This window comes from Petaurus breviceps, unplaced genomic scaffold (genome assembly GCF_028583685.1).
Source record: "Petaurus breviceps papuanus isolate PSGF00001 unplaced genomic scaffold, PetGlider_PUasm1.0 181, whole genome shotgun sequence".
NCBI classification, from domain to species: Eukaryota; Metazoa; Chordata; class Mammalia; order Diprotodontia; family Petauridae; genus Petaurus; species Petaurus breviceps.
The window spans coordinates 13009153-13032489 of record NW_027185784.1 but is presented as its reverse complement, the minus strand read 5'-3'; the positions used below and the strand labels follow the sequence as shown (position 1 = coordinate 13032489).

Below are 23337 nucleotides of genomic sequence, written 5' to 3'. Positions count from 1 at the left end.
ATCATAGGGAACCTTAAGATTAAGAATCAGATAGATGAGGTACAGGGGTATTACAGGTAGCCCATGGTTAAAGGGGCAGGCTAGGACAACTAGACTAGTTCATTAAAGTTCCTAGGCCTAGACTTTTCTCCTCTGATTCTAAGTTCTCATGTGACAAGGAAGGAGGGAACCATGCTAGGAATTCATTAGCAAATATTTGGGGCTATCTTGTTAATAAAAAATGGAAGGAGAAAGGAAGAAAAATTGAAAGAAAAAAATTAGAGCTGCTTCTAGGTAAACAAAAGGTAATTGGAAACATTAGGATTTCTTTCCATAACCTATCAGAATAAAAGGTTGAGTGTTAAGATAGGGGAAAGATGTTAAATCTATCAAAAGGAATCAGTAGTCAATATACTCTGACTTCTTGCTCCTTTACAGGGAAGCTCCGTGTTAAGAATCAGAGTTATGTCAGGCTGCATCTTCACAAAGGAATTTAACTTGGACCCCTATCAGCATCATCTTAGACTACTCTGGCCAGAGACAGACAGGCCCTTGAATAAAATACAGCCACATCTTCTGGAGGAAGTGTTTAGTGCTATATCAAGGTCCCCATAAATATGAACAAAGTTGAATATTGTATTCTGACCATGGACTGTACAGTGAGAAACAAATGGAGCTGTACCAAATGCTGTTCCCCCTTAGGGTCATGACGGTAGAGGAGGCAGGAAGAACTAATACTTCTCTGCTTCAGACCTGGATAATGCTTCTGCCTCTACATTTCCACTGAGAAAGTAGTGTCATTTTTCATACAACCATCTAATATAACTGACAGTGGGGGCTGTGGGCAGCCCTCTCACAGTTCTTTTGTCTCTACTTAATTGTGATCTTATTAAGGTTCTTTCCCTCAGCTGACAGGCCAATGAGCTACAGAATATAGAAGACTGAATGGCCAAGGTCCCTACTTCAATAGCTGCTGCTGACTTAAAAAACACATTTCCACAGATTGCTGGTCTCTCACTCTGCAAAAATATCTATGCCCATCACACCATCATCTTGTAAAGTGCATTCTGCATTCCTGCAATGGCCTAAATTAGTCATGCAGGGATGGTATTAAAATCAGCTTCCTGACTTCTCTAAAATTCTTAGCATCTAATTCAAGTCACCTCCTCCTACAGATGTGGCAACTGAGGCTCAAAGAAGGTGTGATTTCCTTCAAGATCACACTCTTAGTGGCAGAGTCAGACCTAAAATAGATTAATAATGACAGCCAACTTGATAGGGTACTTCACATACACTGTATTATTCAATCCCTATCACTCTGATTAGGGCTATATCAAGGTCCCCATAAATATGAACAAAGTTGAATTTTGTACTCTGACCAATCCATTGTACAGTGAGAAGCAAATGGAGTTGTACCAAATGCTGTGAGTTAGTTACTATTAAATTGCCATTTGATAAATGAGGAAACTGAGGCTTTACCATTAAGCTATTCATCCTGGGTCACACAGCTCACCTTAGCAGCACAACTCAAAACCAGGTATCTCTTATCTTTTACGTCCAGATCCCTTTCCCCTCGACCACAGTGCCTCTCTCCCAGATCTATTTTGTTTACAATCCAATATTCTTCATAATATGCCTACCATTTTAGTTTTTATATCACAGGATACCAACTAAAATGCCACAAATGGAATGATCAAAACTTTACCAGGTTTTGGGGGGGAGAAGTTTGTTGGTAAGGTATGGAATTCAAAATTATTTGGCCCCCAACCCACAATACTGCTTACATGACTACTCTAAGGAGACTAGTGCTGGCCATTAAGCAACTGGATTTTGAATAGGTTTATTGAGTAGATCTTTTTAGAAAACAAACAGCAAAACACTGACAAGGTACATGAATACACAGTGGATATACTAAGGAAAATTCCCCTATGTTCCTTACTGCACATAGAAAACCAGGTAGGATGGAAAAATTGTTCTAATTATACTTCATGCACACCAGACTGCAAAAAGACATCTGCAACAGTCTAACAGGGCTACACCATACAGCCACAGGGCAAGGCAAGGCAAGAGTTTGTGGCCCCAAGCATACTATACCTCTGTTAAAGAGCTAGCCCCCAGAGTTCACTCTTTAGAACCTACATCACAAAGTTTCTTGGTTAGTGTCTCCTGGTATATATCTTCACAGTCATTTACCAACACTCCCTCATTTTGGAATGGATGTTAAAATGGATGCTCGTATGTGCCTTCCTTTGTATATTAAGTGGACAGCTGGACAAGATGCCAATCATTCACCTCAAATGGCCAAATGGTGACTTCTCATAAGGACAGACATTGCTATAAACTTTAAAATCTCTGGGTTTTGCATCCTGCCCTGACTACACAGGGTCAAAGTTTGTGCTTTTATAAAAGGGCCATGAGCATTTTTTAGAACTATAAACCTCAAAAAGCTAGTTGATTTTATTCTGTCAGATAACTGAAGGAGTTATCTTCTTGTCTTAAGCATGATGTTTCAGCATTGACACCAATCTACAACTTGTCCTGCCCATGCCCTTCCTGGATATTTGAGAAAGTAAGACAAGCTAAGATAACCTGGCCAAGAGTTTGGATTCTAGAAAAGTTCACGGTCCCTGGAATTCAAACCTTTATCTCCTTACCCCAGCAAAAAATTATTCAATACCAGAACGGTTAAAATGAAAAGAGGGTCCTTTGCCATTAATTCAGGATGCTAGTAGGGAGCGGCTTTTAATTCAGTAAACTCTAGAACTCTTTAGCTTGCGTGAACATGGTAAAACAAGCCCATTTTGAAGAAATGAAGTTAATAATGTGCTTTGAGAAAAATTTCCTCTCACCTGTTTGCAAAACTGTGCAGCCAAATAAATAAAATGCTCAAAAGAGTAAATGGGGCTCCAACCTTAGTGGTGACATGAGGAGTTGCAAAAATTCAAAGAAATGTCTTACCTGTTAAATATTTTCCTTTGCACCATATATCAACCTCCTTTTTTCTTAGGTGTTGGGAATTCTTTGGTGGTTACAGGGGACACAGAACACGTACAACAGAGTAGGTATGTGTCTGAAAGACACTCTTAAATTTCTCCCTATCTGTGCAACACGAAGATTATAGAGAAGTGGGCAGAAAGCCAAAATGAAGACAATGGAGTGAAAAACATTGTTTGAAACCAAGAGCTACAGCAGGTCACACTATGAGAGGCTGACTAACCAATTTATTCACAACTGTTTATCCAATGGAATCCAGACACTTCTGCTCATTCTTCCCCTACAATTAAATACTTATTAGCTCCTTTTCCAGAAAAATGGGGATAAGAGCGACTGACAAAACTGAAAATAGTTTTAGAGAATGCTAAAATACTGAATAGAAATGGATTCAGTGTTTCATCATGCTCCCACTACTCTATCCCACTGCCATTACCATTAGCCTTGCATTCCAAATAGACACTGTTGACATTTCCTTTGCTTGAGATGACTCCATCTCAAGTACCTTCTACTTTCTTTTTTTTTTCTAGTTATATTATCAATGCAAATTACTTAATACATATTTTCAATTTTAAGTCACTGGAAAAACTGACCTCTCAAAGAAAAAGGTTTCACTTTGCCCTATGAAGAATGATTAAATATTTAATTTCCAATCGTATACAAGTTTATAGTTTTTAAAGGATTTAGAAAATGCTGCAGAGCACCGGCCCTGGACTCAGGAGGACCTGAGTTCAAATCTGGCCTCAGACACTTAACACTAGCTGTGTGACCTTGGGTAAGTCACTTAACCTCAATTGCACCTCCAAAAACAAAAAGTAATGTCAGTTGGGGTAGCTAGGTGGTGCAGTAAATAGAGCACCAGCCCTGGAGTCAGGACGACCTGAGTTCAAATCCGACCTCAGACACTTAACACAAAAACTAGCGATGTGACTTTGGGCAAGACACTTCACTCCAACTGCCCTCCAAAAAAGCAAAAAACAAAAAGAAAATACTCCATTTAAAGAGTCATCTTTCTACTCACAGATAAAGTACTTTGAGTATACTTTGGGGAAAATGTCCTTAAGAAGTAAATTTCAGATTTCTCCAATGATAGATAAATCCTTTGTTTCCTAGGAAGGAAAGACTGATTTTCAAATGAGAAATAAGTTAGGTGGCTTAATTTTAAAGTAGTCTGTAAATATATGCCATTATTTTACTGCAAGGACAAAGACAGCTAGGAGATGTGCAAATAGGTGACACAAAGGAATTTTAGATAGACATTCTAACTATCATATTGCCACCAAAAACTAGTGCCTAAAACCTGAAGTCAACACCCCGTCCCCCAACCATATTCTAAAAAATTCCAGGTTTGCCAAAAATTGGCCTAAACCAAGCTGTACGGCTAAAATTCTGAGTGAATGTATATGATGTGATTATAAAATCATGATTTTCCTGTATGTAAATCTCTCACACTGTTCACATATCTATACATATGAATAACCTAGCCCAAGTCCTTCTCCAATGCCTCACTGGAGCACAGAGCCTCAGGCCTATACCAATGTGAAAAGGATTATCACAGACTAGATCACAGACTCTCTCACTCAAGGATCAACCTGGCCAAGTTTGTAGAAGCTCATTACCAGAAAAGAGGCCACTGGGTGAATGTTTGTGGCCTTAGCAATCCATGAAGACTATCTACTAAGACAGAGATTTTTATCTGTAGCCAAAGAAGATAGTACTCAATAACAATGTAAACACATCTTCTGAAGTATGAAAGAATCATATATACACACATGCACATGTCTATGTGTGTGTATATATTTATAAGCACATGTTACATGTATATAAATATATATATATCATTGCATTTATATTTGTAGATGGCAAATAGAGATGGTTAAGAATGTCTGAAAGAAGGGGTGGCTAGGTGGTACAGTGAGTAAAGCACTGGCCCCAGAGTCAGGAGGACCCGAGTTCGGTTCTGGCCTTAGACACTTAACACCCACACAAAAAAACTAGCCATGTTGTAACCTTGGGCAAGTTACTTAACCCCAATTGCCCTCCAAAAGGCAAGAAAAAAAAATGTCTTAAAGAGGCAGAGAAGAAGCAGGCATATGCTTCCATGCAATAGGCACTAGAGTCAAGGTGAAATCATTTAGAACCAAATTCTTTGCAAATTCTTAATTCCAACAAGATCACTTAAATATATACTATACACAATGGGGCAGTGGATAGAGCACCAGGCCTGGAGTCAGGAAGACCTGAGTTCAAATCTGGCCTCAGACACTGCCTAGCTGTGTGTGGCCTTGGGCAAGTCACTTAACCCTGTTTGCCTCAATTTCCTCATCTGTAAAATGAGCTAAAAAAGGAAATGGCAAACCACTCCAGTATCTTTGCCAAGAAAACCCCATATCAGGTCACGATGAATCAGATACAACTGAACAACAACTCAACAACAAAACACAGATGGCACAGTAGAGTTTTCTAACATGGAGTCAGAAAAGATGTGCCTGACTTGTGAATCCAATCCTTTAGTAGCTGTGGGACTATTTAGCTAGTCACTTCTCTTCAGCCTATTTCATCTATAAAATAGGGATAATAATACTTAAAATACTTTGACAGTGAAGAAAGCACTTTGTGTATCTTAAAAGCATTATATAAAGGTGAACAGGAATATAAATCAGGAAGAATTGTGTGTTTAGTTATGCAGCATATAGAGATCTAGTTACACACATTCTTTCACTACTGTTGATTAGAACAGGATACTTGGGACAAAGGATGGAGGGGATCCTTTTTTACAAGGAAGCCAGGCATACTGACTGCTGTGGTCAACAAGCCTCCTATGAGGCAACGCTGGAGTGAATGATATTCTTCTGTTTATGGTACATCCCAAGGGTCTGCTAACAGAAAGCTTACAGAGGAGAGCAAGTCCAAATGGAACCAGACCTCTCTGTCTAGCTTTTCAGAGAAGCTGTCAGTTACTGCTACAGAATCAAAAGGTTAGAAGCTGAAGGATTCTTTGGCCTCAATAGAAATGCCAACCCACTCACCTCACCTAACACCTGGCTTGTTGGATACTCCTGCCAAATACTCTTAGCTTGGGCTGGCAGCTTGCCACAGAGCTGTTTTCTCTGAACTAAAAATGGGCTTATCTAGACTAGCCATGACAGGGAAATAGTTCTCTTAATGAAGCAAGTACAACAACAAAGTATAAAAGGCAACTGGCTAGCAAACTATTAGTAGTAAAGGATAGAAAAGGGCAAGACTTACCATATGGCTGCATCTTTCCTTAGGTGTCCCACATCAAAAAAGGAGCAAGCCAAAATTTTCTGAGCCCAAACAACAGTTATCCCAAACTACTACACAACAAAAAAAATCTGTAAGTCTCCATGCCACACAGATGGGATGTTATGAACAGGCTTGGAAAATGGGTTGAACAGTATACAGTTCTATACTCCACACAGCTCTGCCCTCCTTTTCCTAGATACTGGATGCTTTTAATTTAATTCAGAGACTATTTTAAAATACATCCATCCTCAAGCAGTTTTTAAAGTGAAGGAAAGATAAAATTATTGTTAAGAGTTAACTGAAAAAAAGGCACTTAAATGGAAAAACATGTCCAAATCTACATTAGATCCAGTTGGGATAACCAGGTCTGTATTTCCTATATTTCTTAAGCACCTTTACTATGTGTATCCACTTATCCACCCATGATCTAATTATTATCTAAACAACTAGAGAAAAAGCAAATTAGAAATTCAAGTCACTTTCCCAAATTTAAAATGAACAAGGCTGAAAACTCCACACAAAAATGAAAATGACATTCAATTGCATTCTTCCCCCATGATGGTTTTTAAATAACACTTGATTTTCCAGAATGGATAACATACTAATTTTGGCTTTCTCCAGCAACTAGGATCATATGACTCTGAGCACAATGCATGTATGAACATAAAGAAAAGCAGAATTATTTAGCTAACAACCAAGTGCCAGTTGGCTTCCTAGAGGGAAAATCCCCATGCCTGAGAAAATAAGAAGCTTGTTGTCCAGAGCCTAAAAAGTAGCAGGTTACTTACTAAGAGCAAATGGCACCAATTCTGGGACCTGGAAGATAACTTTAAATGAAAGAAGGCCAAAGCTCATGTTTCAGATCAGAGACCAAGTCTGAAGTTTCCAAAAAGTAAATAGCTGCAGGTCATCCTTGTACACACTGAACTACATGACCCTAGGACCTCATGATCTACTTACTAGCCCACATTATATGACTTTTAAGCAGTTTGTTTAGACCTACATTTTACTATGAGGTGAAAGAGAGGAGACACTTAGAAGAAAAAACACTGAGAAGGCATGCCAGTGTTTTTAAGTCATTTTGGTTTTGTTTTGCCCATAGTCCCTTTTTTACCTGGAATGTTCTTGATGTCTTGGTCTTCAAGAACAACGATATAGAGCATACCCACAATGTACAGAAAAGTTTTAGATAAGCCAACATTTCCCTACCCCAAAGGGATAAACATTAACAACCTAGTGTTAATCCTTCCATCCAAAGCCAAAGTATGTAATTGGGTTGTCTATAGAGTAAGATGTCAAATATTGCTGCAGGTAGGAAGATCTACTCAACTAAATACCTCTTTAGAAATAATATATTAAAATATGTGGTATTAAAGAAAACCAGCAAGGCTTTCAACGGGCACCTTTCCCATATTTCCTGAACTACTGGGATTTGATAGTGGTGTTTTAAAGTAGAAGAGCACTAGCCAAAAGTTGCTGACTATATGTTCAGAACTTTCCTGAAAAAGTAGTCTATATTTTTATCTTGATTCATGATATTTTAAAGAGATTTTCAGAAAGCTAACTCCCATCTCCCCACCCCCCTTTTCCCATCAAGAAAGAGGGAATTTAAGGAAAGGGGGGAGAGAGAAGCAGCATAAGGGGAAATTCACACATTTCCATAAACTTAAAAACAAATTTATAGAAAGGCATCTGATGTATTTTCTGAGTAAGGCCTTGATCAGGGTACTCAATCCTCTTGGTAGCACACTCTATGCTGCCCATAGAGAAAGTAGTCTCTTTAAATTAATATTTCCATGGTGAATGAACAGTCCAGAAACCATCATTTCAACCGCTCAATGAGTCCCTGTGTGAGTCCAAGGTGCAGAAGCTGTGTCCGGGAGAGATTTGCTAAGTGAGGGAAGGCCCCAAGCAGTTTCTCCCATGACAGTTCCAGAAGGCTGGGTACCACCAGCCACATCTTAAATAATGACCCAGTCCGTTTATTTTCATGGATGTTCACCACTCCTCCATGAATGTACATGCAACCAGCCTGTAAACAAATAGGGCAAACATAAAAGTACAAATTAAATGAGGAAGAAAGACATACCGAAGATCTATTGAAGACTCTCCTTCTTGGAAAATATTTTTACAATGCAAGTGGAACCAAAATGAGATTAGCTATCACATATGATATGAACAAATACAGGTATCAAAAAAGGTGTGGCTGATGCCCATTAATAAAGAAAGCTATGGGTATTTAAAGTATATCTCTTACAAGGCTGACATTCAGGAGAATTATAGACCTGGACCAAGAAGAGACCTTACAAAGCCATCATCTAATCCAATTTCTCATTTTTCAGATGAGGAAACTGAGGTTTAAAGAGGTTATGAATTGTTCAAAGTCAAAGAGTTATTAGCAAATATCAGAGGCAGGATTTGAACCCAGTAACTGATCACTGGTAAGATAGTATGGTATTTTGTGTCTATGTTGGTATTAAGGGTTTTGTTTCTCTCCTAAACTCAGGATTTTAGCAAATCTGGGAGGCAAACTTCAAAGAAGAGTCTTATAAAGGAGTTTAAACATGCTCATGTTAGAATTTCTTTACCAAATATCTACAAACAGAAATTACTTTACCATCCACTCCCATACAAGTAATAAAATAAAAACTTACTGGTGTAACAGCTGCACAATGGAAATAAACTGGCTCAGGCATAACAGCTGGAAGCTTTATCCACTGAAAAGTTTGCAGACTCAATTTCCAGACATCTCCCAAAATCACTTCTCCATTATAACCACCACAAACAAATACATCTACAAAGGACATAAATAAAGAGCAGATTATATGAGCCAAATTACTTAAATATTTATGGTAGATTACAAGACTCGCGAAGGTATGTTTTATTTTCATGTCACCTAAAGACACCAGTTGTGTGGTACCAGGCTCCATGATGAAGGAAGGAAGTTGATGGAATAATTGGATATGGGAAAGCAAAATGGGGATGACCAGGTATTATGGGACCTTTTAAAAATATCCATAATAAAACAAGTTGTAGTATATGAATGTGATGGAATACTATTGTGCTATAAGAAATGAAGAGCAGATGGACTTCATAATAACCTGGAGAGACCTATATAAACTGATGCTGAAGGAGGAAAGCAGAACCAGGAGAACACTGTCAACAGTTACAGACACATCGTATCTGTGATGACTAACTTTGATAGACTGGGCTCCTCTCAGCAATGCAAGGTTATAAGACAACTCCAAAAGACTCATGATGGAAAAGGCTGTCCACATCCAGAGAAAGAATTACAGAGTCTGAATGCAGATGGAAGCAAAGTGAGGGAAGGCCCCAAGCAGTTTCTTTTTTCATTTTTTTTTGTTTCTTCTCTCGTTGTTCATTTCATTGGTTATAATTCTTCTTTACAGCTTGACTAATGTTTAATGTGAAGGTATTTGTAGAACCTTCATTGAATTGCATGCCTCCATGGGGGGAAGAGGGAGAGAAGAGAGATGGGGGAAAATTTGGAACTCAAAAACTTGTGGAACCGCACATTGTAAACTAAAAGTAAATAAAAATTTTTTAAAAGATTAAAAAAATAACCATAATATCCCTAAAGAGAACAGATTCTCTAATCTACACCAAGTGGGTAGGAACAAGTGGGGCAAGCATAACTGCTTACTCACTTGGCTTTCAGTAACGAAGAGACAATCCCATGGTGTGGCTAGATGACGCAGTGAATAGAGAACCCATCCTGGAGTCAGGAGGACCTGACTTCAAATCTGGCCTTAGACACTTAATACTTACTAGCTGTGTGACCTTGGACAACTCACTTAACCCCAATTGCCCTGCCTTCCCCTCTCCAAACAAAGAGATAATCCCTGGCTTTAGTGCACTCAGAGAGAAAAGGGTGGGACAAGGATCAGAAAGAAGCCCCAACTCACTTGGGACACTCAGTATCACTAGGTTCTAGCTTTTCTAAGTGTGCTGAGGCAATAAACTATCCAGTTCCCATGATCAAGAGTAGGAATAAAAGCATATCATTTTTAGTTGAAAACTTGTAACTGAAAAATTTGTTTATTTACTTAATTATTTTTGGAGGGGGAAAGGCAGGGCAATTGGGGTTAAGTGAACTAGTAAGTGTTAAGTGTCTGAGGCTGGATTTGAAGTCAGGTCCTCCTGACTCCAGGGTTGGTGCTCTATTCACTGTGCCACCTAGCTGCCCCTGAAAAATTAAATTAAGGATATGGATACTTGAGTTCTGTACAATTTAGGAATCTGAGCTAGAACCTAAAGGCGTAATTACTTTTGCAGCATGTCTGTAAGATAAAGAACAGAAAATTTCTGAATCCCAAGAAGGCTCTATCTAAGGTTCATCATTAATGAAGTCAAAATAATTCACTCAGTTATAATTCGATGATAATAATGATATAATTTAGGTCACCCTTAGGAAAGTTGTTTGGATCTACTTTTTTAGTCTGAGTTCAAGAAAATTCTTAATACGTTCAACGGTTTGACTTCAGTCCTAATTAGAGTAGAAATAAGGCATTGGGGGGCGGCTAGATGGCGCAGTGAACAGAGCACCAGCCCTGGAGTCAGGAGGACCTGAGTTAAAATCTGGCCTCAGACACTTAATACAAAAACTAGCCATGTGACCTTGGGCAAGTCACTTAATCCTAATTGTCCTCCAAAAAGAAAAAAAAAAGAAATAAGGCATTACAGTTTGTCTATCTTCCTGTTTTAAGGTGTTTTGTTTTTCTTTTTAAACTACCACTTTTTCAAACTGAACTTTATAAATCTTACCCAAAAAGCAGAATCAACTTATGAAGGGCTCTCCAACACCAAAAAAAAAGCTCCACAGTGGAGGTGCTCTTCTCAGTTCTGCTTTTTTATGACTAACAGGCTATCACACTTTTTTTTTTTGTTTTTTTTTTAAAGCAATCAGGGTTAAGTAACTTGCTCAAGGTTACACGGCCAGGTGTTTCTGGGTGGGTGCTAAGTGTCTGAGCCTGGATTTGATCCCAGGTCATCTCGACTCTGGGGCCGGTGCTCTTACTCGCTGTGTTACCTGGCCACTCCAGGCTATCACATTGTTAATAACTTTAAAGGGAATTGTGGGGCAAATGAAACAGAATCTTCCAAGGAAAGGTTATTTATAAAACTTAGATAAGGAACTTAGAAAAATACTACCTTCTACTTGCTGAATGACACAGTATCTTTTGAAGTTACCAGTTCTATCTGGCACCAGAGAACAGATTCTTTCACTTCTGCACACTACTATCTATGGTAGTCACTCACTCATTGAGCACACAGCTAGAAGCTGTATTAAGTTTAATATCCTTACCATTTTTTATTTGTACACAACTGTGACATCTTCTGGCTGCAGGGAAACCTGCCAAACAAATACATCCAAGAGGTCTGTTATTCACACAAAGCATAATACTAATATGACATAACGAAGGACATACCATAAATTGCTCAATTAAATTAGACACACAAACTAATCCCTTTATTACATTAGGAAAAGTGGAATAATAACCTTGGTTTTACTAGAATGAGAAGAGACCATAAAGAATACCCAGTAACAGGCACAACTCTGGTGTGATAAAGAGGTAGAGAGGCAACAGGGCAGGTATTCCTATCCTTTGCAGGCTCTGAGTTTTCCCAGGGCTCTTTACCCATAAAGGATCACTTTTGGGCTGAAAGACAATGTGGTTGATGAAATAATTGCAATGCCCTCATTTTAGAGATGAGGAAATGAAGGCCCAGATAAGTGAAATGACTTTCCCACAGTTACAAAGGTGGCAAGAAGCAATGTTGGGATTTAAACCCAGATCCCCAATTCCAAATGTAATTCTCTATCCACTAGAAAATTTTAAAATATAAATTTTCTTAATTTTGCTCCTCCACTGATGTCATAAAATTCAACAATTCTTGTTAAAAGAAGATGGTGGCCAAATAAATGATGTTAGTCTCCATCTGATTCTAGATCATAACTACTGTACTATAACTACTGTCTAACATCTATCCAAATTAAAATATCAAGCCTTTCTACTTCAGGACCACAAATATCAATTAATTTATTTTTCTCCTCAAAAGCATTCAAAAGAGGAAATTACATTTACTCAAGGATGGAAGATCAGCATTTATGATTTACCTATTTTTTCATGGGGTCTTGTTGCAATTTCTTCCCATGTGTTCGTTTCAAGGTTGTATGCGTGGATCTTGGGAAAAGGAAACACACATACATAAAAACATACTTGGTAGAAACAATGATAATCACTTGTGACTCTGGATGTCCACCAAGTCATATTTTAATGCCTGCCTGCATAAACCCTATGCATTTTGCTGAAAAGCCTTCCTGGGTCTTGCATCTATTTCATCTGTCCTCACTCTTTAACAAAGACAGTCATTAAATTGAATCATTTAAAACACAATTCATCTGCAAGATGTATAATAATGAAATACTCAACAGGACTGATATAATTTCCCAAATTTTCTCTGGATTGGAAGACAGACTCTAATAGACTCTAAATCTTAAGAACCCTCTGAGGAAAAAGGATCTCAAATACATCAACAAAGGATAAGGACTGGTACACAGAAACCCATTTGGACTCAGTTCTCTAAAAACTGCATAACCCTAGGAATTCCTAATATCATGGATTGTACTACTGGATTGTACCTTCCTGATTCTATCATCCAAGAAAATTAGATTGAGTCAAACCATACTATGACTTAATTCCTTCCCACATAATCCTTTATTAGAAAACTATTTGTTTCCTCTTCTAACAATGGAAAAAGTATTGTAGTTGTGTGACATCAGGTCACTTATGATCTCTACTCAATAATGAGATCACTGAAAAGTAGATTCAAATAGCCCTTAAGCATAACCTCAATGCAGAAGTTTAATTTGCATTTATTCCCTAACAACAAACCATCTGAGAAATAGATGAAATTGAAAAAAAAAGAAGGAACAAATAAAAGGCAAAAATAAAGTGTTATAATATTCAGATCACATCATATTTCTATGCATGGTTAAACACTAAAAGATAAAAGTTAAGCTCTTAAAAATATTAAAGTTTTTGTTACTACATGGCTGCCTTTCGAGTAGTGTCCACAAAGGCCTTTAGAAACATGAATTCACAATTATATGTAGTAGTGGGGCATGTAAATTATTTTCTATAGAAGCTGTTACTACTCAAAATGACTTGCATCCTAGAGAACCCAAAAGGTACCAAAACTGATTTTATACCACTGATCCCAGGAAGAATGCAAGAACATAGAAATCCTAGTTCAACTCCAACTCTCCTAAGAACTTACTGGAAGCTGCTTTCAATGACTAAATCTTCACTTCAAGTCACTTTCCTCATCTTTTCTAAGGAAAATATATTTCATAAAGCATATTCAGAAGCATAGCAGAAGATGACTTTCTGATGTAATATTACTAAAGGGTATTCTGCAAAAAATGGATGTTCTATATATGTTAGTGACCAGCCCTCTAAAAATCACAGTAATTGAAGCTACATTTTTTTTTATCTGAAATATACTTCTTCATATCTTTCTGTTCTGTTTCTGTTTCTGAAAAGCCTTTTTACCTTATTTAAGGGATAAGCTGTCCAGGAAGTCCCACCTCCCAAGATGTATATCCTTTGCCCATCATGTGCAATTTCATGTCTATACCTAAAAATATCAAATATATCATTAGAAGAAAAGTATTTTTGCCCAAATTTAATAAACAGACTTAGGTTATACATCACTGATCAGGTCAAATTACTTATTTAGAAAGTCAGAAATCTACTTCAAAAAACCAAAAGACAAACCAAAACCAAAAAATACCTACTTCTAATACCAAGAAAACATATGAAAGAACTTTTTTTTTTTTACTTTTTGGAGGGCTGAAAGAACTTTAATAAACTAATCCAAAAAGATCAAGTTGTTTCCTAGGGAACCAGTTTTCCTTCCTTCCCCAAGGGATATGATACCAATAAGACATCATTTCATAATTGCTTTCTCTATATGACAAAATAGTTCTGTAGCAATAAAAGTAAGATACAACATAGAGAAAGATCCTTAGTCCTCCCCTATGCCATTCTGAATAAGTAAGACACTTTAGGATGAACTAGAAGAAAGAAAAAGTTTGTTATTCAATTGAAAAAATCCATTCTAGTTTATGTGAGCTTAATCTTAAAAACAAGGAATTGCTATAAGATAGTGTATCAGGAAGGAAGAGGGAAAAAACTGGGGCTAGTATCTAAAAAGCAGAAGAATGTCATGACTACTATTACAAGGCACTTATATTCTACAAACTAAGCGCTTAGTAAATATCTGAAGAATGAATGAATGAAAAATATATGAGGGAATTGGGATAACTGTCCTAACCATGTTCCACTTATTTGGTTACTATTACTACTACTAACTTTTTCTTCAAGTTTTTAGTTGTTTTGCTAGCACAGAAATTCCAAAGTACATTGAAAATTTAAATATCAAGGATGGATGAAACATAAAACGATTCTCTCATTAAGGAAATGTACCATTCCCACATCAGAAGACTACTACTGTCTAAACTGAGATCTATTAACCAGTTTGCCATTCCAAATTCAGCTAAATTTTCTTCAAGCTATGCACTGACATTTTAAACAAGTAAAATCTTAGGAGAAAATGCCAAGTATATCTTGGAACTTTTACCTCTCTTCTGGCAGATCACAAGACAGGTTGTTTGGTTTTAGCTGTATCCATTCCCGGGTATTCAGGTCTAACCGATGTAGGTCTGTACTATAAACATAGCCAGTTGTTCCTCCAAAGACATAAAGGAAGCCATTTATAATAGCCATTGCCTAAAAAAAAAAAATCAAAAAAGAACAAAATCAATCTATTAACATCACTGTCTCAAGTCATCTGAGTTACAGTATGGTTGTGCTACAAATAGACACTGGCTGAGAAGCTATGAGGATAAACTGTCTAGAGGACATGATGATCACTGATCATGACTGATGGGGGCAGGTAACTAGCATAACCAAGCCAAAGGGCATAAGTGGTATATAATTCAGAAGAAAAATTAAGTCGACTACTGGGGAGAAACAATAAGGAATAGGTCTGGTAAAAAAAAAGAACAGGATATGTTAATGACAAGTGTTCACCAATGTCTAGTCCAAGACTAAATAGGAAATCACTCTAACATGGGAGTTCTTAGCTTTTTTGTGTGTGAAACCTAAGGACTCTCAGAATGTCTTTAAATGTGTAAAATAAAATACACAGGATTAACCAGGAAACCAATTATACTGAAATATACTTACCAAATTTTTTAAAAGTTCACAGATCTGAAGCACTAATCTGAATTTCACTAAAATTTAAGGGTCAAACCAGAATAAGGAAAGACTAGAATTCAGGTCAAAACAAAAAGTAGTCAGAATACCTGTGGTACTGGCATAAAATTATAACATACATTATTAGAACTATAGTCAACAAGAAAGGTGGATTCTAACTGGCTCCCTCTGAAGTCCTATTCACTAGATTGGCTAGAATTTAAAAGGGAATCTGGTAGGCCTGACACTATATCCCCACTTAGAAATATCTCTTAGTGGAATGGGGCTTAGGCTCAGAGGGACAACGTTGGAGGAAACAAATATGTCAAGAATAGTGGGAGGAAGCAGGACCTCCACAGGGCTCTGGCTTCCACCTTCCCCAATCCATGTAAAAAGGGTACTTGAGCTGCAGAACCCATAAAATGACACAGAGAAGCTAACCTCCTGCTAAGGACAGCCCGGTAGGCTGGCAGGAATCGGCCAGTGCAACGCTCTGGGAGCCAAGCCCAGGCCCGTGTGAGCCAGAAGTTTTAGTCCTAGGGACTCCAGATCACCAGCAGCTGTGGCTGTTTTCAGATTTATCAACACACAGATGCGAAGGACAAAGTGAGAGGTCAGTACGGTCTGGACTTTGGGACCCAGTAAGTGGGAGTGCATCGGCTTTTGCCCCCAGGGTGAGAAGCCGCTGAGACACCCAGCACAGCCAGCCAGCACCACGTGGCAGCTTCAGCTCCTGGCCTGCAGAGTGTAGGGGGACCAAGCACCAGTCTGAGGGGTAATCGCTCTTGCTTTAACCTTCTTAGATCTGGATTGCGGTCTAGGGTGGAGGTCCTGGGGTGTTTGTCCAGTTTGCCAGAGCGTGTGGAGACCTCTGAGAGGGCACCCAACTAATACCTCCAGCAGCTGAGAAAACCCTAGTGACTGGGACAAAAGCTCCCCTGTCTGGTGGTAGAGTCCTACTGTGGCAAAAAGCCCAGGGGGGTCAAGTGACTGAGGGGCAACATGACCAGACAAAGGAAGCAAAACAAAAAGAAAACTCCAACATTAGACTCCTATTTTGGGGACAAAAAGGAGCAAAGCATGGAACATGAGGAAGACAGTGAAATCAGAACTCCTGCATCAAAAGCTTCAAAGGAAAATACGAGCTGGTTACAGGCCATAGAGGACCTTAAGAAGCAGATAAGAGAAGTGGAGGAAAAATTGGGAAGAGAAATGAGAATGATGCAAGAAAATTATGAAATGAGAGTCAACAGCCTAACTGAGGAAAATCACACCTTAAAAAACAGTCTGACTCAATTGGCAAAAGAGGCTCAAAAAGGCAATGAGGAGAGAAATGCCTTGAAAAGCCAAATTTGCCAGATGGAAAAAGAATCTCAAAAGCTCAATGAGGAGAATCGTTCCTTTGGATTAAGATTGGAGCAAAGGGAAGCTAGTGACTTTAAGAGAAATCAAGATGATGTTAAACAGATCCAAACAAATGAAAGAATAGAAGGCAGTGTGAAGTATCTCATGGGAAAAATGACTGACCTGGAAAACAGATCCAGGAGAGATAATTTAAAAATTATTGGACTACCTGAAAGCCATGATCAAAGAAAGAACATAGAAATCATCCTCCAAGAAATTCTCAAGGAAAACTGCCCTGATGTTTTAGAACCAGAAGGCAAAAATAGAGGTTGAAAGAATCTACTGATCACCTCCTGAAAAGGATCCCAAAAGGAAAACTCCTAGGAATATTATAGCCAGGTTCCGGAATTCCCAGATCAAGGAGAGAATATTACAAGCAGCCAGGAAGAAACAATTTGAATATTGTAGAAACACAATCAGGATAACACAGGATCTGGCAGCTTCTACATTGAGGGATCGAAGGGCCTGGAATAGGAATATTCCAGAGGGCAAAGGAGCTGGGATTAAAACCAAGAATCACCTACCCAACAAAACTGAGTATCATCTTTCAGGGGAAAATATGGTCATTCAGTGGAATAGAGGACTTTCAAGCATTCTTAATGAAAAAACCAGAGTTGAACAGAAAATTTGACATCCAGATACAAGAAGCAAGAGAAGCTTGAGAAAGTAAACAGGGAAAAGAAATCATAAGTCACCGATCAAAGTTGAACTATTAACATTCCTATATGGAAAAACGATAATTGTAATTGATGAAACTTTTCTCATTATGAAAATAGTTGAAGAAAATATATATATATATATATATATACATATGTATGTATTTCGGAGGGTATATAGAGGGCACTGGACCAATTTAATAGGAAGGGATGATACTTTTAAGGGGAAATTAAGAGGTGAGAGGAGAATATAATAAGAGAGAGAGACAATAAGGAGAGAGACAAAATGGGGTAAACTATCTCATAAAGAAGAGGCGAGGGATAAGGGTTACAATGGAGGGCAAGAATAGGAAGGCAAAAGGGAATGGGTCAACCTTATTCTCACTGAATTTGGCTCGGGGAGGGAATGAAATACACACTAAATAGGGTATCTCACCCTACATGAGAGTAGGGGGAAGGGGATGAGAGGGGGCATGATGGAAGGGAGGGCAGGCTTGGGGGAGGGAAGTTGGAAGCACTCACTTTTGAAAAGGGATCAAAGTAGAGAATAGAACTAGTGGAAGGTAGGATAGGAGGGAAGGAAATAAAGTCAGTCTTTTACAATATATCTACTACGTTAATATTTTGCATTAGCTACACATGTACAATCTATACTGAACTGCTTATCTTCCCAGTAAGGGTGGGTGACAAGGGAGGAAGGGAATGAATCTGGAATTCAAAGTTTTAAAATCAAATGTTTAAAATTATATATTTATATACTATTATTAATACTATCTTACATGTAATTGGGAAAGAAGATATACAGGCACTGGGGCATAGAGATCCACCATGCCCTACTGGAAAAGTCTAAGGGGGTATGGGAGAAGATATGGGAGAGAACAGATTAGAGGAGGGGATATCCTGTGGGTCTGCTATTCTGGGGTGGTGGGTAGGGGAAAAACGGGGAGAAAATTTGTAACTCAAAATCTGGCGGAAATTAATGATGTAAATCAGAAGTTAATAAAGCATTTGAAAAATGGAAAAAAAAGAATAGTGGGACGTGGACAGAAGGAAATGTTTGGTTCTTTAGGAACATGACCATCACAATCCAAAAAATAATTGATAAAGCCTCCCCTTAGACAAATTTCAGGAGTATAGGTTATAGGGTTAATAGAAGGATAAGAGTGTCACACAAAAGATAGGTGCATTTTAAACAAGGAAGACAGCTGTAAGGGGGGATGGGCCATGGGATTTAAAAATCCTTGGTAACAAAAAGTAGTGCAATAAAACATTCCCCAGAATCTAGAAAGGACACATTGATTAAAGATACGGAAGTGGCAGCTAAATGTGGTCCTCAATGCAAAGGCAATACCATTCGGTTCAGTGTCTTCCTGGTCCTTGTAGGAAGAATTGGATTGCTGCTGAATATGGCAGGGTTAATTAACATCCAGTTGAAATATATAACTATCACAAAGATGATATAACTAGATAAATAACTAGGACTATAAGGAAATTTGAATATAGGGAAGACAGATGTTCAATAATCTTGGTGGCAGGTGATACAGTAACCTAAGTACTCTATTTGGATTGGCTTTATTTTTTTTAACTTTCAGAGTACAAAGCAAAGGATTCCCAAAGTATGACACAAACTAGGCCATCTGGTCTGAGATAACCAAGCTCAGAAAACCTATCAAGTAAGATATTTTACAGGAAGATCTTGGCCATTTTGGTTGTAACAAAAATTCCTTAACAGAGAAATGATATGGACTACTAAGGCTACAGACATGGCTGGTATCAGTCACTGGACTAGCAATTACAGGAGTCTTACTTGTATATTTAGCCCACCGTTGGACTGTTGTGCCTGGTGTCAAACACACACAGCAGCTGGCTGGAACCAGATTAAACTGTAATTGGTAAATATTTAACAAAATTTAAAAATACAAAAGAACACAGATAATGTTAATATGTGGTTTTCTAAGTCAGTATGCAGTATGCAGTCTGCAGCGGTCCTTATGTAATGCTTGGTGGCCCCAATTTCTATTTGAGTTTGAGCTTGTACCATCTCAGATACTCTACCACCAAAAATGAAAGTGATGGTGCAGCATTTTGGAAAAAGCAACAACATATAATTGAAGTAAAAGGAAGAATGTCATGAGATGCACAGAATTACTAAGACACAACAAGAGTACTAGTCTAAACATAAAGTATACTTGAAGTACTCATATTTTGCTCATAAAACTATTTTCTTTTATCCCTTCTCACTGCAAGACCAAAAACTAAGCTATAGATACCTTAGAGGTCCACATTCACGTACATAGTGACCATCAAAAGTTCAAGTATGTCAGGTATCAATGAGAGGAAGTACTAGTCAAAGATAGCAATGTTCATAATTACACAGGCAATGTCTTCACTTGCCTTTTTGAAAAAGAGTTTGAGACCCCAATTAGAGGCTGAAAAGTGGATGAAACCTTGTCATGAGTGGGCTTCCAAAAATGTCCATGTGCCTGTGCTGTGGGGCTCTGTCAGAAGTACATTCACCTTACCAGGCTCTGCACCTTCAAATATAATATGATGGTGCAGTCATATAGCTATACCACCATATTATATTGGAGGACGAAGGGAGGATGTTAAGGAGAGGATCTCTGCCACCAAGAAGATAAAAAAACAGGGCGCAGTGAACATAGCACTAGCCCTGAAGTTAGGAGGACCCAAGTTCAAATCTGGCCTCAGACACTTAACACTTACTACTATGTAACCTTGGTCTTAACCCCAAGCCTTCCCCCCTCCAAAAAAGCCAAAAAAAAAAAAAAAAGAATAAAAAAAAAAAGGAGGGGGAAGCAATCCAAAAGGACCAATGTTTTCATTACTAGCCACGATCCTGAACATCACCAATACTATTAGCTCACAGTAAAGAAAAGCTAAGATAATTTTATGGGACTAACAGTATATAATGAAGTCATACTGATTCAAACCGTGCCTAGTTATGAAGACAGCAAAGAAGCAAGATGAGGTAGGATAGTATCTTAAATCTAATCATGAAAGAGTGATAGAAAGAGAAACAGCTAGAAACTAGAAGAGGTTAAGTTGCCAGAAACTGAATTTACAAATAAAACTGCTAAGAGCATCTATTATTTGCATGAGGGTGTTGGCAAGAAACTGCTAAATTATATTGGCAAACCAACCTGGAAAAGCAAGCAGGAAAAGTGAGGAAAACCCACTAATGATAAAGCCTTGTTCAGGAACTGCCAGGGACAGAGGCCCTGGGATGGGGAACAGACCTGACAAAAAAAAGCAGGTTTGTTGTGGCAATTAACTGTAAGAATTACCTCCACCCAACGAGTTTTCCTTTGTCCCAAGAGCACAATGAATCTGGAAAGGTATGAGATTTTGGTTATTTTTCCCCCAGAAATGACTATGATGAAAAGACAAAAAGATACCAATAAAACAATTTTAAAACGAGAAATAAGTACAACAGAGAACTAAAGTTTCTAGTTCCAGCAGGTATTTAGAGCAAGGAGAATTTTTCAGTGAGCTGCAAAGGGTATACTATGTGTTTCTGCCAATGCCCAGTGAGACAGATCTGCTTAAGATGCAGGTAATCTTCACACTATAAAGATAAAAAGGGGAATGACTCCCTCCTCTCTCCCATATCAGGGAGAAAAGAAATGTTCCTTAAAAAAATAGAAATACATAAAAGACAAAACAAAGGAAAAAGGATTTTGAAGATATAGATATATCCTGTGTCAGGAGGTAAGAAGGTAGAGGGATCAAGTCTTCTCACTATAGAGATGGGCTCTCTGAGAAAGAAATATTTTTCCATGCTCCAAGGAATGATAATGAGAATTCACAAACACCACTGGGAGAGATAGTACTACAGGTCAAAAAAAAGAAGAAACAAAAAAGTAATGATGGTTGGTGAAATGTGGCTAAATAAACACTGAAGGGCCCTCACATTAACCTGTAAAAAAAAAATGGTGAGCTATACTGTTTTTTTAGACCAGATATCCAAAACGTGACAGAGAGCCTCTTGAGACTTGATAAACTCAGAGTCATTCCCCACAGAGGAAAAAATGATACTGCCAAAAGGAACCTAGAAAGCATTGCTAGAGATGATGAAGTTCTGGACAAGAAACTGAGGGGTACGGGTAGTGTTTTTATTCCTGCTGCCAACTGAAAGCAGAGAGGCAGATGTGAAACAACTGGTTAAGAAGATGGCATTTATGATTCAAGATATCATTCACAGGGTCATAGATTTAGAGCTGTGAAGTTATAAAGTAAAATTCCCTCATTTTACAAATGAGGAACCAGAGACCCAGGAGCCTAAGTGAGTTGTTCAAGGTTAGACTGGAAGTAAGTAGCAGAGTTAATATTCAAACTTGGGGCCTCTGACTCCAAATGCAGTGCTTATTCCATGGCGCCACATTGCCTCAAGTTCTTTCTTGGCCAGAAATAGAATGGCTCTAAAGCTATTAAAAATAAATTTGCTGGGGCAGCCAGGTAGCACAGCGATTAAGAGCACCAGCCCCAGTGTCAGGATGACCTGGGGATCGAATCCAGGCTCAGACACCTGGCCGTGTAACCTTGGGCAAGTTACTTAACCCCAATTGCTTAAAAAAAAAATTTGCCTAGAGATTCACAAATCTGATCCAAAGAACTTTAAACTGAAAACAAGCCCAGGGAGTGGGAAAAACAGCATATATATATATGTATATGTATGTATACGTATATGTATATATATCCATTAAACTAGAGAATAATAGAAATGACATAGGAAGAATATCAACCTATAAAGGAACACTGAAAAAAACACCCAACAAGGGGGTTGAAATAAAATTCATGATCTTATACATTTATGCTTTCATGTGACTTCATGAATTTATATATTTATTTATGCATGTATGAGTGCTTAACAAGGTAAAGGATAAATGTATAAGATCAAGGTTCAACTGAATTAGAGGACGGGGCCTGTCCACTGGGCTATCCTCCCTAGAAGACCAGGGAAATAATGGTCATTCCAGGGGACAAATCCATTTCTTCAATCTAAGCCAGCTGTGCCCCCAGAATAGTGGTTATTTACCCAAAGCATAGACAGAGACCTCACTCATTTTGATAAGGGTGAAGAAGTTGCATAGGCTCATGGTCAGGCCAGGATGTGACTGATACTGATTGCCTTAAGGGGAGGATAGCCCAGTGGACAGGGTCCATCCTAGAATTTAGTTGAACCTTGATCTGGTGTCACTGGCTTATTAACTCAGGTAGTGTTGAATCCTGACCAGTTTATCCTTTACAGCATCATTTAGCCCTACAGAAGCCAAGTCAACTTGATTCTATTCTATCTAGGTCCTGAAAAAGAAAATAGAATGAACCAACATATTCCAATATGGAGTCTTGAGCCCCTCTCCTGTGGGAACTCACAAAGGCTCTCTTAAGTTTCAGCACAAACTCTTCATGCAAAGGGCTGTTTTTCTTAACATAGAAGTTTGGAGTCACTCACTTAGTAAGGTAATTTGTGAAAGAGTCTGAAGGAAAACCAACAGGCGAGAATGTTAGTAAGAATCAGAACTAGAGGGGCGGCTAGGTGGCACAGTGAGTAAAGCGCCAGCCCCAGAGTCAGGAGGACCCGAGTTTGGTTCCGGCCTCAGACACTTAACACTCACACACACAAAAAAAATAGCCGTGTAACCTTGGCAAGTTACTTAACCCCAATTGCCCTCCAAAAGGCAAAAGAAAAAAAAATCAGAGCTAGACAAGAAATCTAGTCAGTTAAGATCAATATA

At 38.3% G+C, this 23337-nt stretch overlaps 1 protein-coding gene across 3 annotated transcripts in view; it reads right to left on the bottom strand.

Moving 5' to 3' along the window:
- Window positions 1-1803: 1803 nt before the first annotated feature.
- Window positions 1804-23337, bottom strand: part of KLHDC10 (kelch domain containing 10) — a 65848-nt gene continuing 44314 nt past the window's right edge. For all 3 annotated transcript variants that reach the window (XM_069087212.1, XM_069087210.1, XM_069087211.1), the window contains 6 exons: window positions 14905-15053; window positions 13815-13899; window positions 12377-12443; window positions 11564-11611; window positions 8892-9031; window positions 1804-8269 (listed from right to left, as the gene is read on the bottom strand). In XM_069087212.1, coding sequence (XP_068943313.1) covers window positions 8060-8269; window positions 8892-9031; window positions 11564-11611; window positions 12377-12443; window positions 13815-13899; window positions 14905-15053 — 699 coding nt within the window. In that variant the 3' untranslated portion in view covers window positions 1804-8059. The remainder of the gene's footprint in view (window positions 8270-8891; window positions 9032-11563; window positions 11612-12376; window positions 12444-13814; window positions 13900-14904; window positions 15054-23337) is intronic.